General features: G+C 41.7%; 1 protein-coding gene across 2 annotated transcripts in view; it reads left to right on the top strand.

Annotated features, from left to right (window-relative positions):
- The first annotated feature begins 497 nt into the window (after positions 1-497).
- Positions 498-18,708, top strand: part of KATNAL1 (katanin p60 subunit A-like 1) — a 32,633-nt gene continuing 14,422 nt past the window's right edge. The window contains exons 1-4 of one of the 2 annotated variants that reach the window (XM_009869060.1): positions 498-659; positions 9,280-9,440; positions 11,781-11,949; positions 18,322-18,342. In XM_009869060.1, the coding sequence (XP_009867362.1) occupies positions 498-659; positions 9,280-9,440; positions 11,781-11,949; positions 18,322-18,342 (513 nt within the window). Of the gene's footprint in view, positions 660-9,279; positions 9,441-11,780; positions 11,974-18,321; positions 18,343-18,708 lie in introns of both variants that reach the window. The other variant, XM_009869059.1, reaches the window with a different exon arrangement.

Genomic DNA, 18,708 nt, shown 5'->3' with positions numbered 1-18,708 from the left:
GTGATTCATGATTCATGGGTTGATGGCTGCTAATATATCCCCGCTCGGTCCCCATGTGTTGCCTGATCTAGTTGAGAGGCGTCCCTGCCCATGACAGGGAGGTTGGATTAGATGATCTCTAAGGTCCCTTCCAGCCTAGGCCGTTCTGTGATTCTATGACATTGTGGTGATCTACAAATTAAAGTTTGTCTTGTTAGGTTCAGTGTGGGCGGGGCATTTAATTTTCTTACATTAACAGAATTAGGGAAAAACAGCAAAGAAGTTCTGTTTTTTATCACTCTAAAAGAGTTACGATTCATGATCTCAAGCCTAGTAAAGGGATACTTTTGAGCTAAATGGATGAAAAAGAGGGTGACTGGATGGGAAGTGGGAGTGGAAAGATACAGTTCAGCTATGAGAGAAAAAGCAAAACTGAAGTGTCACGGCCTGAATTATTCTGCAGCATGTAAAATTCATTTTTCTGATGATTATGTTGTCTTTTAGATTTCTGAGTGAAGATGAATTTAGCAGAGATTTGCGATAATGCCAAAAAAGGAAGAGAATATGCACTCCTTGGGAATTATGACTCTTCTATGGTGTATTACCAAGGTGTCATCCAGCAAATCCAGAGACATTGCCAGTCGATCAGAGATCCAGCAATTAAAGGCAAATGGCAACAGGTAGAGTAAAATAACATTGCCTTTATTCTATTAGTTGACATTTGAAAAAAACAAAATACATTTCCCAAACCTGTTGAAGATATAGAGGACGTATATGTCATTTATGTTTACAACTTTTTTGCAAGATTTTGTTGATATTTATGGGAAAATAATTTTTGTGGTATGTTCAGAAGGAATTTGTGTGTTCTAACTGAATCTTTTTTTTATTGTTTTCGCTTAGGATGTCTGGCTAATCACTGATCTGTTTGTGTGTTATTGCATACTGTGGAAAAACTGTCTTGCTGAGGACTTCCTTTTGCTGTTCTGTCCAGTAAACTAAGATGTGATTGGGTGGGTTAGCATCCCTAGAATGTTTATCTGTGTAGTGGTTAACTATAATGCTGTAGTGTGGAAATTTGGATCAGGTTTCTAAAACTCCAAGCCCAAGTCTTGCACACATGCATCTTCCTGGTGAGCAGAGTAGTGTCAAAACCAGGAATGTAATCCTCAGGTGGAATGTAAGAATCCTCATTTAGCACTTTCAGTATTTAAGTACTCATGACATTTTGTGGTCACATTTTTCGTTGTACAAAATGTGTTTCATAACAAAGAATAAAACTGGAAGATAAACATGTATAGGTGTATTCCAGAATAAAGAATTCATGTTGCATAAATATGATATTTTGTAAGAAAAACATAGCTGCTATGAAAGATACAATTTTGCAGCAAGTAGTTGGAGAAATGATTTCAAGAAGAGTTCTTCTAAATATCATACATTTAAATGATGTCACTTAAAAACAGAAGTAAGTTTTTCCTTTTAATTACACTCGATGCTTTGTTTATGGTTTTGTTCTTGAAATATCTGACCCTGGTGGAGTATTTTGTGTGCTGATAGCTACAACACTGTTAGCAATCGTTTTGTAATGACAGTGCTATTCATACTTCATTATCATGGAACTGTAGAAGTCTGTCTGCTTGTTAGGAGCTTGTCAGAAAACAACGAGTGTGTGCAAACAGCAGTGGTAGTGCTTAACTTTCCTGGTCATGTAATAAGCTGAATGTTGTATAGGAGATATTCTCGTGCGAGCTCTTCCCCACCTCGGGCCGTACTGACACAGTTGTTCATGCCCCACGTGTGTCCTTAGTTCCTGACAAACTTGAGGTGAAGGTAGAGCATGAGGTTTTCCTTATTCTGCAAATGATTCCTGCATCGCCTTTGCTTCTAGTATTCAGTGTTTCCTCCAATGACACTGATTCATCCATTAAACTTTTAAGAGCTCTTATCTTGTAAAGGTTACTGCGAGTCTCATGATGCTGTGTGTTGTTTGAACTGCTTCAGAGAAGCCTGTGCACAGTGGAACACATGCTGCACATTGGAGACAAGCCTCAAGTGAAAAAAGACTGTTAACACAGTTTCCAGGATTATTCCCTAGGAAGGGCAGCTGGCTCCTTAGCAGAGGATCTGAAGTTGGTACCTTCTCAAAAATTATCCCTTTTTGGGTAAAACCAGAATGGCCTCTGCAGTGGCAGAGAGAACTATCCCTAGAAAGATCAGCAGCAGGTGGGGTAGTGTCTGTCACGCTCTGCGCTCATGTTCATTCTGAAACTTCCCACCACAGCAGTGGCAGATGAGCTTTGTCAGAATATCACTTTGCTATTACTGGTGTCAGTCTCGGCTCAGGGACAAACACTGAAGCGTAAGAAGTGTGACTGAAAATAAAAAGAACTGCTTCATCCTCAGGCTGTTTGCCTTCTCATTCATTTGTCGGACAAAATTATATAGCCCTGAGAGCAAACAATGCAGCCCTGGAACCACTAGCTTCTCCACAGAATTGTTTGGTGAGACCTACAGAAGTAGACCTGCCTTCTCGTTCCCTGAGACAGACTAAGGGGAAATCTTATGACGTGGATGTTAGCACTGCTTTCCAGCTTGAACAGCAGCTATATCCAAACTGTCAGTCACATTCAGTAGCTGTCTGACAGACAGCCTGTTCTGAAAAAAAGATAAACCAAAAGTTGAATCGCAGGAAACACTCATTCACGATATTAAAATAATATTTAGTGGTTATTTTTAGATCATTCTCATGAAAGACTTATGCTGTACCTATTATGTTAAGTTCAGCAAAATTCAGGTCTAATCCATTTGGTACCAGTAGTAGGCAGAAGCAAAAGATGCCCATACCTGCATGCTTCTTGCAATTGGCATGAGAAGCAAAGCAACACTTAGGTTATCGTTAAGGGGATGAATGTAACTGACTTTCACCTGAAATTCTGTCTCCTCTGGCATATGGAACTAGCCTATTCTTTAGCTTCTTCAGTTTCTCCATCCTCTGAGGATGAAAATACCACTGGTACCTTTTGGAGGTGAAGCTTAGCAATCTCTAGCAGACACTAGGTAGGTAGAGCTTTTATTGTTGAGAGCCACCCACAGTGTGAATGTCCATGTAGATAAGTGCTTGAAGGAGATGAATGTTAATTAAACCATTTCTTCTCGGAGACATACTGTCTGCATGCAAATTCACAATCTTGGACCTTCTGAAGGACTCCTGGGACGCAGATTGCTGAGGGGATTTGGCAGTATGAAGCATGCCCTTCCTTTCTGTACATTACGTGCAGCACGCGAACAGGGTGTTTGTCCTTTTGGTACTTTGGAGGCAGTGAACTCACCTTCAGGTCCACATGTTCCCTCATAAAATAGGAATGTTTGTATCAGTAACATCTCAAAGAGTAATTACGGCTGTGGCTCTGCAGCTGACCAGCTCATGACTCACCAATACATGAACTGTTGTTCTCCCTGTCTGGTCAGTTCTCTGCAGTGGGTTCTCCATCCAGAATAGGTGCCTCATGCTAGGTAGATCTGTTTTGTTGCCTTGTGTACTACACGGGATTTTTCCAGCAATTTATTGAGCAATGTAGAGCAGAGGTGAACCAGAAGTAGTTGGGATTTTGCATCAGGCTCCCAAACACTCTTGAGCTACCTCTCTTTGCTTAGGTTTCGTTGTTTTCCAATTTCTGCAGGTTGGTCTAGACAGAGAGATATTCTGTGCAAGTATTTGGTGTCTTGTGTGTCATGCTGCAGTCAGACAGCTTCAGCTTTGCAACTGGGCACTCTGGTTTCAAGGGGACTTGGCGGTGGTAGGAGGAGGAGGAATGTGAATGTGTTTCATCTGCTCCCCTGGGAACAACTGACTGGCTCAGTTCCACTTGACGCAGTACTGCTTCTGAAACTCCAAAATCAGCAGCACTGACTGGGAGAGAGAGATTGTAATATTAGTCTGGCACAACCTGCAAAACTTTGGAGGGGCAAAAGATGCATCCTGGAGGGTCCACCAAAGCAGTGGCGTGACAACCTGAGAATTCCTCTGATGCTTTGGAAAATTCATTGTCATTGATTGTCTAATAACTAGTTTGGCTTGGGAATATCAAAGATGACCTGCTCTTGATACCCTTACTTGTTTTGCGTCCAGGGAGTTCCCAGCTTGCTCGTGGGTGGCTGAGTGTGGCTCCATTCTTATCTTCACTTCTGGGCCTCTGAGCTCATTTGAAAAAGTTACTTTTTTGTCGTACTTTGAGATTTGACTGATGTGTAGGCATATTTGTCCATGTAAATGCAGGCTGAGGCTGGAAGGATTTAAAATCAGAAGCAACTCATGTCTCTTTCTACTTAACAACAAGAAAAGGTAGGTTTATTCTCATGACTGCTACCGTGAACTTTACTTGTGTTGACATTCCCCCTGTTTATTCTGAGAGAGTTTCTTGGCTGTTGCAGTATTTTTACTAGACAGCTGGCTTGTAGGAAAGAGCTGCTTCAGTGACAGCTCAGCAGCTGCAGAATGACAGCGGAGCGTGCCCCCGGGAGATAGTACTGGCTTATGACAAGGCCAGCGGCTGTCGAGCAAAACCTGCTGCGTGTTACAACCGTGTGCTCTGTGTTGCGCAGGATCCGAGAGCACAGGAGCCTCAGCCAGAGGTGAGGCAGGAGTTCAGTGATTCTCAGAGCGCTTGGAGCAGCCAGCAAGGCACCCTTACTGACCATGGTTACTGGAGCAGGTGATTAGGTGCACTGTATTCTTGCCTGAAGAGTATAGTCAGTCTGTGCTTATGGGGGTTTTGCTTCATGCCTTTTCTATTAGCACTGCATGGGTTACTTCATCAGTAATGAAGGAATGTTCTGCAGGTAGCTTATGAGGAGCTTTGACTCCATGGGATTGGACTGAGTTACAGGGCATCCATTTTGGATATGATTTAGGCAATTCTTCCTTTTTTTTTGGAAACAGCTTGTTGAATAACTAGCACTAATTGCAGGCAGTAATTTCAAGTTTGGAAAACACTTTTACAGAAACTTGATTGGTTTTGTTCCAGCATGATATAATTGAGAAAAAACCAACCCACACATTATTTGTGTTTACCAAGGTACAAATTCCTATGCTTACTGCTATGGGAGGTTGTGTAGAAATACAAACTCTAACATGGCAAATAAAAGCTGGTGGTGCCAAAGGTACAACAGCTGCCAGACTGTGAAATAGAGAGGAACTTCCTGAAATGGTTTTTGGAATTACTACTAAGACAGAGTGAGCTCAACTTATGGTCACTGTATTTTATAACTGCATGTTAGGATGTGTTTGCTGCTTGCTTACTGTAAATCCTTAGGCCTAGAATGTCAGAATAAAGCTGTGGGGCCACCCCCTGGGCTGAAAGGCTTTTTATTGGGCTTTCCAGCATCACCTAATATTCACGATTTTGCTTCTGTGGAGCCGGTGATGTGGCTGGTGTACCAGAGCAGGCAGTTTCACACCGTAGCCAAACCCAGCTAACGCCCTGCTGTACCCAGAGGAGCCAAGCTCTTTCCCATCTCTTCTCCCATAAGTCTTGGTTTCTTCCAAATAAACCTGTTCTATGATTCTGTGCTTCTATGATTCTATGATTCTCCCCTCCAGCTGCACCAGCTTCTCTCCATCCTCTGCATCCTGCTGTTCCTTGTCCTAGGATTTACCTCAACACAGAGTAGGAAGCCAGTGCAGCTTGCTAGACCAGCAAAAGTGTCCTTTATTTTCTTTTTACCCTTTATTATTAATTTTTTTTTAATCCTAGGGTAATTTCCTGCCATTTTACCAAGTTGGGTTATTGTATGGAGATGTCAGAACTGAATCCAGAAGAGCAGCGGCAGAGTGTGGTTGGGGAGAAAAAGTGGGGAGAAGCAAGGTTTTCCTATCTGGCAGTGAGCTGCTAATTCAGGCCATGCTATCTTCTGAAATTGCTTAAACACGAATAACCTAAAAGCTTTCTTCAGGTTCTCTACAACCTGAGCTGGAGTCCCCTGAGGACTCTAGCACCCAAGGAGAGGGTGTGATGGGGGCAAAGAGACTGAGTGAGTCTAGACCAGTGATTTTCTGGTTTGCAGCCTTCTGAGGTTGCTTCAGAGTAGCACTGATCACTGAAAGACACTGCTCACTCACCTCTGTAATTGTGGCACAGCCCTTCTTGGCTTGTATCCGGGAAATTTATTTTCTGCACCTGTTTCATCTGACTTGGTTTCTTTCAGGCCTCTAGAAATTTATCAGCTGGTTTTCCTTTGTGGCCCTGTTGTTTGAGTACATTGAGGATTTTTGTTGGTTGGTTTGCCAGGTACTGACTGAGTGGTAAGAGCGTGCATTTCAGAGTTTGGTCTCCTCAGGTCTGGATAAAAGATGGCCAACAGCTGTTAGTCTACTTGCAACTTCCAAGGCATCAAAGGCTCACTTCTTCTCAGTTTTCAGATACCGTCCTGCTTGCTGGTCCAGACTGCTGCATGACAACACTCCATCCCTCAGTGCTGGCCAGTTGTTTTCAGCCAACTTCTCTGCATGCTCCTGGAGCACTGGAGTGGGAAGTGGCTGTCTCTTGTGGAGCAGTGCCCTGGAGGATTTGAGCTGTATCATTCCTTTGTACCTCACAGCAGCTGTTGGCTGGATTTATTTTTGGATAAGAGGGGTGCATGTTAGACAGTTTGAAGGAACCAAGTTAGTAATCAACCGCATTTGTAACTCAGCTGGAAGTTCTTGCACTGGGGGATGTTTCTGCTGATTGTATGATGAGAAAGCAAAGAGAGCAAAGCAGGGTGGGAGGTGGGCATGTCAAGCATTCACTGTCTTTACCAGAGCAATCCTGCCTGAGCTGGATATCCTGTGTCTTTGGAAAGATACAGCTGCCCCATCTGGAACAAGCAAGAAGACTGCTTTGCCCTGTGAAATAATCAAGTTCTTCCCATACCTCAAGCTCCTGTTGTACAGATGCACTCAGAGCTCAAGGTGTATCCAATGCAGTGCTGCTAGACCTGTGCAGGGCCTTGGGGATTTACACTTCACTTCACCTCTGTCTTTACCAGCATCTTGCTGACAACAGTCATATATATTCTTCTTCTTAAACAAGGTTTAAGTTTTAAACCAGAGAAGAATTTCTCTGTGCTGCTGAAATTTGTCCTTGTGGTGGGGAAGTTCCTGGAAAATATTACAGAGCAGGACATACAGTGCTGTGAGGTGTACCTGGTAGTGTTTAAGGAGAACTGTAGCTCCCAGAAAGAGGTGATGTACGTTTGTTGCTGAGTGCTGACCTTTAATCATTGTCTTTTATACGCCATACCTAGAAAATGGATATGTCAGGGAGCGCTTTCTGTCTTGAAGTTGCCCCAGCAAAAGCAGAGGAGCTGCTGGTGCTGCTTTGAATATGTAGAGCAGGGCAGGTGAGGAGAGATGCTGCTCTGAGAGGGGAAATGAGAGTGTGAGAGAGAAATGGGATGGGTAGGTTACAATCAGACTGGAAGAGGCGCTTTTCAGAATTGTGCTGACAAGACGTCGCACCCTGCGCGTACCCATTGTGGTTTCTTTCCAAGCACACAGGAAGATAGGAAGATCTCAGGCTTTTAACCGATAAGCACTATTAGGAAGAACAGTCCTAAGGTGTGATGCTGTCTATTAGTAGTTCCCTGATCTGCTGTTGCTGTATTTATAACCTCAGCAAACAGGCTGGATGTGCAGACTTCCATTCTGCTCATCCTTTCAATCACCTGGAATCTGCTCAGGATCTGCGCAGCAAAGAGAGTCTGGATTTCGGGCAACATTGTTGACATCTATTGCTTTTGTCCTCAGTTGCCTTCCTGTGTTTGCCACAAAGTAAAGTCTGGTTCCAGCATTTCCAGGCAATATTTTTCCCAGCTTTTTTTTCAGGGGACGCCTGATGTGAGCACAGCTGGGTGCCTGGTGTCTTTCCTTGGCTTTCTTCTACGCTGAGTTCAGATTCTGGCTTTTGCTTCAGGCTTGCAGTGAATGTTGTAGGTTGATTCGGTAGCATGCCTGGTGGCAGGCAGCCTGTGAATATCCTCACCATAGTGTTTCTTCACGAGAGCTTTTAGAGCCTACGTGCCTTTCAAGGGTATGGAAAGGTTCAGGATGTCTCTAGCTCCAGCTGCGAGCCTGTAACAAGTAAGATTCACATTGGCCTAAGGTAATCTTGGCTGCAGAGTGCCAATACTGATCTCCAGGTGTGCACAGTAATATGTGGATTAGCTTTAGCTGCGCACCGACACTTCAATGAAGAGGTGCCGTGTGGGTGTTGTGACCTTACAGCAGGTAAAAAGCAGAGTGAGCATGGAAGTTGATCCCACAGGATGGAAAGCATCATTGAGTGGTAGGTGGAAGACTGGTAAGATGCAGTACAAGTGCACTCAGGTGAATCCTAGCACATCTTAAGCTAATGCACTGAAAGCTTATTTTTCTGAGCAAGGATGCACAATGCAGTTTTTGGCTGCTGGCATATACTGAAAACTGGTGACTATAGCATACAAAGCTTGAGCTTGTAATAAGCCATTATTGCTTTAAACTCAGCAAATTTTTACAGGGATTTTTTTTTTTCTAGGCTTCATGGAAGAAAATTGAAATAAACAAATGTCAAGTAAATAATCTTGAAATTATTGTAGTAGTTCCAATTCCCTCAATAGTTGTAATAGAAACTTCAAGTATAAAATTCAGTTGCATAATTCTGCAACCTGATTTCTTTCTGAGGCGTAATATCCGCTCATTTTTATTTCATTGACGTTACTTGTCATTTGAACTTACGCTGTAGGGTATTAAAGATGCCATTTTCTGTTCTAATCTTTGCAATCCACCAAAAAACTGACTTGTGCTTTCACCATATGATGATGTTGTGACCCTCACAGAGCTGATTTCGTAATATTACACTTTAGTGATTTAGCCAATTTTATAACTAGGACCTTGGAGACTATAATCAGAGAAGTTCTTTTATGCCAGAACAGTAGCAAATATGTTAAAGATCTGCCAACAGCACCCCTACTAGTATAAAAGTGTGTGTGTGTGCATTATGTGTCAACATGCACACGTAAATCTAAGCATCAGCACATTACGGAAGAGTGATCCCTGCGTTAGCAATCCTGTGTGGTCATGACACCAACAGGCAGGAAAATTAACTAAACAGAGATTGAATTGTTTATACTGTTGTTAAAAATCTATTGTCAGCCTGGTAGGTCTGGGGTTTGTGAATGGAAAAGCTTGGGAGTCCCTGCTTTATGTTTTGAGGTACTTTCAGTGGTTTAGGAAAAAAAAAAGGTTTTAAGTGTAACAACTTCTAAATAATTTATGTATTTCTCAAGGTCCGACAAGAATTAGTTGAAGAATATGAACAAGTTAAGAGCATTGTCAACACTTTAGAGAGTTTTAAAATGGACAGACCTGCAGATATCCCTGTATCCTGTCAAGATGAGCCTTTTAGAGATCCTGCTGTTTGGCCCCCTCCTGTTCCAGCTGAACACAGGTAATGAGAGGCTCAAGCAGAGTTGGTACGAAAAACTTGAGTCGTCATAATTTTGTGTCCTTTTTTTTGAATGCATTTGTAACATGAAAATCACATTTAATTTACCTCAAAGTCATTTGTGATAAAGAATAAATATTTCATTGGGAAAAAACTAATTAGACAACAGTCAGATTTATTACTAAAGTTCTAAAGAAAGTCACTCCTTTATTCTAGTAGGAGTGATTGGCTAAGTGCCTAGAACCAGAATCTGCTGGAGAGATACCATTTCAGTTTGTTTAAGCAGTTGAGTTCACTGATGGCTGGGGAGTCAATAAGGAGCTGGAACTGAAGGATCTTGAAGGATATGGTGGTTAGAAATCACTACCTAGCTATGGATGATATGACTTGTGTTTAATCCATTGGTTACTTTTATTGCTAAACATATTATACCTGATGTTTCTCTTCTATAAACACCTTTAAGGTAGCTTTAGTTAGCTAGTAGTTTTCTCAAAATAGATGCCTCTACATTTTCTGAAATCCCTATTTTCACCCTAATAGAACTTGAAACAGGTTGTTGGAAACAACAAATCCAATTTTAAACCAAGAAAAACATATATCATGCCAACATTTTTCTAACATTGTAATGACAAAGAGTTTTAATGTGTATATACTCGCATAAGCAAAGTAAAATGAGAGATCCTGGTTCACAGAAAGAATTACCAAGTTTAGTTGTAAATTTATAGAATCATTTCGGTTAGGAAAGACCTTTAATTGTTAACCCAGCAATGCCAGGTCCACCACTACACCATGTCCTTAAGCACCACATCCACGTGTCCTTTAAATACCTCCAGTGATGGTGACTCTGTCAGTCACCTGGGCAGCCTGTTTCAATGCTTCACCACTCTTTCAGTAAAGAAATTTCTCCTAATGTCCAACTAAATCTTTCTTGGCACAATTTAAAGCCATTTCCTCTTGTCCTATTGCTTGTTAAATGGGAGAAGAGACCATCCCCACCTTGCTGCAACCTCCTTTCAGCTAGCTGTAGAGAGCAATAAGGTCTCCTCTCAGTGTTCTCCAGGCTAAACAGCCCCAGATCGCTGAGCTGCTCCTCCTAAGACTCATTCTCAAGACCCTTCACCAGCTTTTTTGCCCTTCTTGGGACACGCTCCAGCACCTGTAGAATCATTGTGTGCTTTATGATTATCAAACAAACAGATCTTTGGTTTTCCATAAGTCCTGTGAGTCTAAGTACAAAATAATGATGATTACTTTTATGAGTGGTAGGAATTATTATCAAAATTTTTGCCGTAATGTTACCTGAAGTGCAAGATATACTTACACTTGCATCTTTCTCAGAGTTAAAGGCCCAATAGTTCACCAGCTTTTTTAAGCTGAGTTTTAAATCTTGGGCAAATAAGAAAGGAAAATTAGCCACTCTTCTGTGCTGTTTAGTTTGACGAAAATATATACAAATCAAAATGTAGCAGTTGTATCCAGCAGTGTGTTTAAATATGTATTTAAGACATAGTCCAGGAAACTGGTTTTGGAATTAGCAGATTTTGAGTTACTTAAAACAAAAAACAGTAGAAGATTTAATTGGGGACACTAAGTTGGGTGACATTCGTGGCTGTTTATTTTAGTTCTTTATTTCAAGTGCAATCTCTAAAGCAAAATGACTGTGACACCTCATCTTACAACCAAATTCTTCCTCCTCGTGCCACTGCTGAGTTCTCTTTGACATCGTGGGTGATGCACACAAGTATAGGTGATTGCAGTTCGGTGCTGTTTGCTTTTGCTTTCTAGGCAATTTTTCTGTTTTGACATTTCCGCACAAGGGAATGAAGTCAGAGGTGGGAGGATTGTTTTAAAATTCTCCCTCCTTTGTTTTGCCGCCTGTCAAGGCTATTAGCTAGTGCTTTTTTGGGGTTTTTTTTCCTGTCTTTTCAGGAATGTCATCTGGTTGTGTAGAATTTGTGCATGTGAATGTAGCCTAATATAATCTCCTGTTTTGAAGTTAAAGTACAGTTTGAAGATTTTTACTATATTGTTTCCTCTTTTTTACATGTGTGTTGGTTTGTTGTGAGATTGAATAGGACTACTGATCTGATAGTGTTGTAAATTTTCTTTTTTTTTCACTGTTGAAACTTTTTTTCCTTTTGTATTTTTTTATTACTTTGTGTGTCAGATAGAAGTAGAAATATGTTACTGGATTTGCAGATATAGGGAGATAAGACTTAGGGGCTTGTAAGCAGTAGTAATAATGCCCTAAGAGAATTAATAAAATGTTAGAATCCTTTCTTCTTAACGTCGCTCTTTTCTCACTGTTTTTAGCATGGTTTTGTTGTGGTTGCTTATTGTTAGGGTTCCACCTCAAATAAAACGTCCCAACCGAGAAGTAAAGCCTTTGAGGAAAGAATCTCCAGGACTGCAGCCCCGTGGGCCGGCGGGCAGAGCACACGCGGTATCCAAGGGTGAGAAGTCTGCAGGCAGCCGCGAAAGGGAATCTAGAGCTAGAGGAAGAGATGACAAGGTAAGAAGTGGGAAAGAACGGGCTGTGGGGAGGAGTGATGATGCAGTGGGTGACAAAGGCAAGCAGTCTTAGTTTTAGTTACTTAATACAGGTAATAATAAAAAGCCACAATAATCCCGTGTGAGAAAACTTGGTGCTTTCCACTTGCCTCATGGACAAGGCATGTATCGTGGTGATATTTAGTAGTAATGACAGCAACTTAAGGAACGTTTTGTCATGTTTACTCGATCTTGATTTGTGATTTTTTTGATAGGGAGGAAATATGGTGACCTGTTGCTGGGGATTTCTTATCACCTCAGCTAGACCATGGGCTTGACTCTAATCTGTCAGCGTCAATCAGGCGTAAAGTCCCTTCTTCTCCCCCAGCTTTTTTTCCTTTTTAAATTTTTTGAAAGAGTCTAATTCAGGTCTTTTGTAAAGATTTCCGTGTGAAAAGTGCAAAAGTGAGACCAGTACTCTTCTGTAGACTTTAAGCATTTTGAATGGAGTTCCACAGAACCATTGCCTCTGCCATACTGTAGTAAAATTTAGGTGTGCTTGAAAGTCCAGGACAGTTCTGTAAATGCATTGATGCTGGGTAAATCTGCACCAAATTGTTTGAAATTAGATATTTGAAAATTATGTAAGGGAGCTGTAATAAAAGCAAACTCAGCAACTTTCATTTTCTTTAGTTTATGAAAAGAGTTTTGTATTTATTAAGTCTTGTGAGGAGCAGCTGAGGGAACTGAGGTGGTTTAGCTCGAAGAAAAGGAGGCTGAGGAGAGACCTTTTATCTCTGTACAGCTACCTGAAAGGAGATTGCAGTGAGGTGGGAGTTGGTCTCTCCTCCCATGTACCAAGCGACAGGACAAGAAGAAATGGCCTCAGGTTGTGCCAGGGAAGGTTTAGATTGGATATTAGGAGAAATTTCTTCAGTGAAAGAGTTGTTAAGCATTGAAATAGGCTGCCCAGGTATTTAAAGGACATGTAGATGTGGTGCTTAGAGAGGCATTTTAGTGGTGGACCTGGCAGTGCTAGGTTAACGGTTGGACTTGATGATCTTAAAGGTCTTTTCAAACTTAAATGATTCTATAAAATAAATTAGAATAAATTGGAAATTCTTTTTTTTTTTCTGAAGACCTGTGAAAAAGAAGCAGTGCTGATGTGAAAGAAAAGGAGAAACAGTGATTCATTATAAAGCAGTGATGTCAAAGGCTGGACTGGTTTGTGGCTGAAAAAAAAAATCTGCGTGCAAGTTGCTGTTTCTGAGACACTTGCATTTTTAAATTTAACTGGGGCGTCACTGCCAGGAATCCAAGGAATCTGTGGTATAAACGATGCACATTGAGAGTGTACTGAAGCAGTTTTACTTTCCTGATAGAGATATGAGAAGCCCCTCCCTATGAGGGCACACAGTATTTTACAGTTCTTGGTAGATGAATCAGAAAATGTTTATGCCAGTTTTCTTTCAAATGAATTTGCTTAGTCCCTTTGCGACCTTTCTATTACAGGTTACTTCTTCGTAGTGCAAAAAGAAGTCAAAGATATGCTTTTTCCATCATGAATTGCTTTTCTGATATGCAGAAAAAGTGTTAAGTAATCCCAGCCCTTGTTACCAGCGGCAGGTAGGGCCAGGCACATTTTCAGCAGTGCCACTCAGTCACTGCACAGATCAGGTTTAATCGTTTTTGAAATCTCTCTACCCTGGATCAGTAAGATTTAAAATAACTAGTGTGCATCCTGGGAGCTATAAAAAGCTTGCGAAGATCTGTGAAATTGTTTACAGTTCTGCCAGCTATACGGGGAACTGGAGTCGTGGCGTGTGACAGGCTCACTAGATGTGCTTGTGTAAGGCAGCCTTCAAAGTCTGAGCTCTAATGAGGATGAACTCTGCTCCTGAAGCTTTCCGGTGATGAGCATTATAGGGCTTTACTATAAGGAGCCCACAACAACATGACTTGTACAATACCTGTCTCTAGGAATAATGCGATTAGCAACACCGCCGTTGTCAGATGGAGAAAGAGTCCTGATGGTGTTCCATATAACTGTGGTGCGTTTGAAATGCATGAATAAATTGGTCACTAGGTGGCAGAAAGAAAATATGTCTACTCTTCAAAAAATACCAGTACATGCACTCTTGTTTTTGCCTTTGTCTGGTTACTTTGTGGTTATTTTACTTTCTTTGTATAGGATATATAGGCAAAAATCACACTAGATTACAAATTCTCGTGTGTTGTATGATGATTTTTATGTGGGATCCACAATTTTCAAGAAAATTTTGAATGAAAGAGGAAGTAGCTGGGTGTAGGAAGTGAGAGAAGGTAATGCAACTTTCCATATTTTACACACAGACATGAAAATGGGTTTAACTTCCCTTGCAGTTACATCTTTTATTTGTTTCCAAGTGTTTTATGTTCTTCAATTTCTGAACTAAAGCTACGAGGAGCTTACCTCTGTAGCCTAGTAGGTTGAATCGAAGAGATTTGGTAACTCTTCATGTCCAGTTAAAAGTAGTAGGGCAAAACTGAAGCTTCAAACCAGGTAGCTAGGTATCTCTTTTCTCATAATAAATGTTTCAGCTCTGTATTTCTTGGGTTTGAGTGGTTGGCTAAGACTGCTTAGAACAGGTAATGGACTTGGATGCTATATCCATATCCTAAGATGTTGGTTGCAGTGTGTACACTGTCCTGGCTGTAATATCACAATGCAATGTGCATATTTTTTTATGATAGTTTTCAACAGAAGTATAGCTGTAGTATGTATGTTTTAGAAATTTTGTCTCACTTTACGTGTGATGCCTTCTATCTCAATTTCTTCTCCCCAGACTATATAATCTTCTAATTCTGACTGTAACCATCTTGGGAGTTCTAACCTGTAAAATGACTTTTTGTAGTGCAACCCACTGGATGGTGTTTATCCACTAAACCCTTGTATTTATGTGTTCCTTTTTCTAAAATACAGCTTTCAAGTGCTTCTTCCTTCCTAGTTCCACTGGAAATTGTTAGACTTGTTCTCAAAGTACTTTCTGCTGGATCATTGCCAAGAATTTTAGCTTCTGTTCGGTAGTTCAGCTTAAAGAGGCAGCGTGAGTGCTACCTGGGTGTCTTTCAGAAAATACATAATACTGTATGTAAGCACTGAAACACTTTTTTAAGAGTACTTCTTAGATTAGATTGCCAGTGGATGAGGACAGTAAGATATTGCAAAAGATATGAAATAGCCAAGGGCTGTGCTGCCATATCATTGAAGTGAATATTAAAACTGATGAAGATATGACTTAAATTTATTTTTTTTGCTTGGTTATTCTGATGTATGTCATCAGAAGGAAAGGCAAGGTAGATTACAGGAATACAGCTGAGAGATGAGGTTGGAGGCATAGCCCTCCGTGCATTGGGACTGGAAGGCTGCATGATCTCCATCCGAGAATGCTGAAAGAAGCAGTACGTGAAATTACAGGGTTGGAATCAGAAATTTCCAGTAAAATTTATTGAGTCTGCTGTTGTCTTATGTGAATGGTGAGTTGTGTTGAATGTGCCTGTATTTCGAAGGGGAAAGGAAAAGTGATCCAGGCAACTGGAGTCGTTAATTTTATCTAAACAGTGCACAAAGTTTTGCAAGTTTACAATGGACAAAAAGTTAAAGACTTGGGACTAACTGAAATGTGGAATGAAGTGGAATATGGTTTCTAAAGCAAAGGCGTTGCCTTTGCCAGCACATTCTTTGGAGTTCTAATTAATGTCTTACAGAAAGAAATTAATCTATTTGGATGCCACATGGGAATCAATTATTTAATCTTGTGAGTATGTGGTATAGAATTGTGAGGTGGGGAGGAATTAGGCAGCATGGGCAATGCAAACAAGTGGTACTGACAGGGAAAGGATCAGTCAACTGGCAAATCATTTATGGACTTCTGAAGACTAAAGGTTGACTCTTGTTTTAGTAATGACCTTGGCACAAAAAAAGAGGCATTTGCTAATTAGATTTCCTGATGACAGGAAGCTGGGAAGCACCATCACCAGAAGAGGTGAATGTGGCTGTTGTACAGGAAGAATTGGATGACTCTGTGCTGGAGTCATGGAAATGCAGTAATATTCAGCAGGGCAGAGCAGCAGGCTGTGTACTTGGAGACCAGAGTTTGCTGGGAGTTCAGCAGTGGAGGAGGAAAAGAAAGACTTGGACATACCAGCAGAAATCGCATCGGGCAATTTCAGTTTGGCACATCACCTTTTCCGGGTGGCAGCGGGAAGGGCTGGATGCTGGGGTGAGGCACAGCCAGGTGCCACTTTTGCCAGCAAGTGATGGAGAGTGCGTCTAACTGTTGTTGTTGGGTCTTTGTGCGTATTGGGAAGAGTCTGCAGGAAAACAGATTTCCTTAGGACCCAGTTCTGGTCATTGCAGCCACTGGGGTTATCCTACGTGATTGATCTGTCAGAGGTTGAGTGTAAAGCAGCAGTTGGATGGGGCTCTGAGCAGCCTGATCTACTGGGAGATGTCACTGCCCATGACAGTGGGGCTGGAACTAGATGATTTTTAAGGTCCCTTCCAACCCTGACAATTCTATGATTCTATGATACAACTGTGGAAATTAATGTAAATTAAATCCTAGGCCCAGTTTGTTGAGATGTTACCATCAGAGAGAAGGGATACCCATAGCATTATTAGGCCTTGGTGAGACAGCTGGTGTATATTGGATGGATTTCTACAGCTGTGCTCAAGAAAGATGTGTTTATATTAAAAGAAAAGATTTTTAAAAAGGGTTGCCAAAGTGAACAGTTAATTGAGTTCAGCTTGTACAACAACATAAAAGAAGGTAGAGCAGGTTTGATAAAAGAAGGCAGAGCACACCCATGCTGCAAGTACATCAGGGTGGTGGACACATCAGCGAGTTGATTGCCAAAATCAGTGCACAGATATCCATTCTGGAAATTGGATTTTTGTTCCAGTAGAGATTTGATACCCTTTCCTGATGGAAAGCCCAGCAAACTTTTTAAAAGTGTTGAAGCCAGAACTTCATTGGCCAAGAAGGTTATATTATGGGATTGCCAAGGGAACTGAGTAGGAACTTCCCTGTTTATTTCCATCTGTTGGCATATTTTCTTAGAGAGAAGCCATCACAGCAGCTTTATTTAAAGCTGTTTTGGGCTAGTAATTGGACAAGAAGAGATGAGGCTATGACTGGTAAAATTATGCTTACTTCTGCTGCCTGGATTCAGGTGACTTTTTTTAAAATTGTTTTTTTCTAGTCTCTGCTTGCTTACCTGCTGACTGAGGATTACGTGTCGGAGCAGTTTGGGACCAACATTAGTCATCTTATTACATGTGAAAGCCATGAACAGTTTAAATCCTGTTTTGGTTCTGGAACTGCAAAAACGGAAACATTCAGTATCGCAGAAACAATAGCCAAGGTGATGCTGAAAGCAGATCTCCCAGTTGGCCACCCTGCTGCCTCTCTGTTGGCCAGCAGGACAAATAGTCCCAGGAACAACAAGAGCACGGCAGGACCAGGGTGCCCTAAGCTGGGGTTTGGAGCTTGGCCCTGGGTGCAGCCAGCGAGGAGGCAGTGGCCGGGCACAGGGAAGCTCCCTCCTGCTGTCAGGCCTTTCTGACCCCTTTTATTTTATTTTCTTTGCTGCTGATGCTTCTGCCTCCTTCATAGTGCCCTGCAGCGAGCTGCCCTGCCTTCTCCAGCTTTTTAAAGCCTGCCCTAACCTTGTTTCACCCAGAAGAAACAGAACATCCGATTTGTTTTGAGATGTGTGGAAAAATTCTTCTGCTAGGAAAAACAGTCCATTGCAGAGGGATATGAGAGAAGTTTGCAACAAATACAGACAGCAAATACCTTTCATTTAGTTGTCATTTTTTTCCCTTCTTTCTCTTTTTATGGTTATATTTGGATTCGATCTTTTCTCTCCTGAGATCATCCAAACTCTATAGGCCTTTTTCTCCATTTCCTTTTTACACCAGACCAGCTTTTTTTGTCTAAACAAAACTTTCAGCTTTGTTTCCATTGCAAAATAAAATACGTTAAAAAAAACCCAAAAACCCCCAACCTGATCTGGGAGTACTAAACAACACAGGGTTCGCTTGGAAGCAAGAAATTTTGATGGGAAGATAAACTGCTCCCTCCCAAGCCTTGTGGGCAAACGGCAACTGGGAGGGGTGTAATATCTACCTTTTTCCACTGCAAGGTTATTTGTGTGCCTCCAGCTGCCTCTCGGCCTGCCTTTGCCTAGGCTGCTTTTGTCTAGCCAGCTGGGATTCTTTAACTTGCTGTTGATAGTGTTTAGGAGCTGAGTTAAGAATCCTAAAGTAGCTCCTTGCTCAGCCTCCTTGGTTAAAACAGCACAGCTGCTTCTCAGACCTTGCTGGGCGCTGCTGCCGTTGAGCCGGGAGGGGAAGCGGTTTCCTTCTGAAGTGGGAGAGGAGGGTGAGCCCCGATGCTTCAAAAGGCAAAATGTTGCTTCACCTCCGTAAGCTTAACGGCACAGAGGAGGCATTAATCAGAAACTCTGGGCAGTTTGGGGCAGGGGCAGTGCGTGGCTTGGTGGCTGAGCGAGTGCTGGCACGCTGCAGAAATTGCTGTGGTTCAACAAAGCCTGGGTGGCTTGGGACCTTCTTTAGGGCTTCTGGTGCAGCCCTTAAATAAATACAACCTTTTAAAAGTATTTTAACTGTTTATGGAGCTGGCCTGTGAATGAAAGGAGGGAAATAAATAGTTTGCAGTTGAGGAAAGGAGAAATTGCTGGGCAGGAACACTTACAAAGAATCACAGAATCTCCT

Source organism: Apaloderma vittatum, unplaced genomic scaffold (assembly GCF_000703405.1).
Source record: "Apaloderma vittatum isolate BGI_N311 unplaced genomic scaffold, ASM70340v1 scaffold2145, whole genome shotgun sequence".
In the NCBI taxonomy this organism is placed as follows: Eukaryota; Metazoa; Chordata; class Aves; order Trogoniformes; family Trogonidae; genus Apaloderma; species Apaloderma vittatum.
Note: the sequence above shows the minus strand (reverse complement) of the source record. Positions and strands in the feature narration are given on the sequence as shown.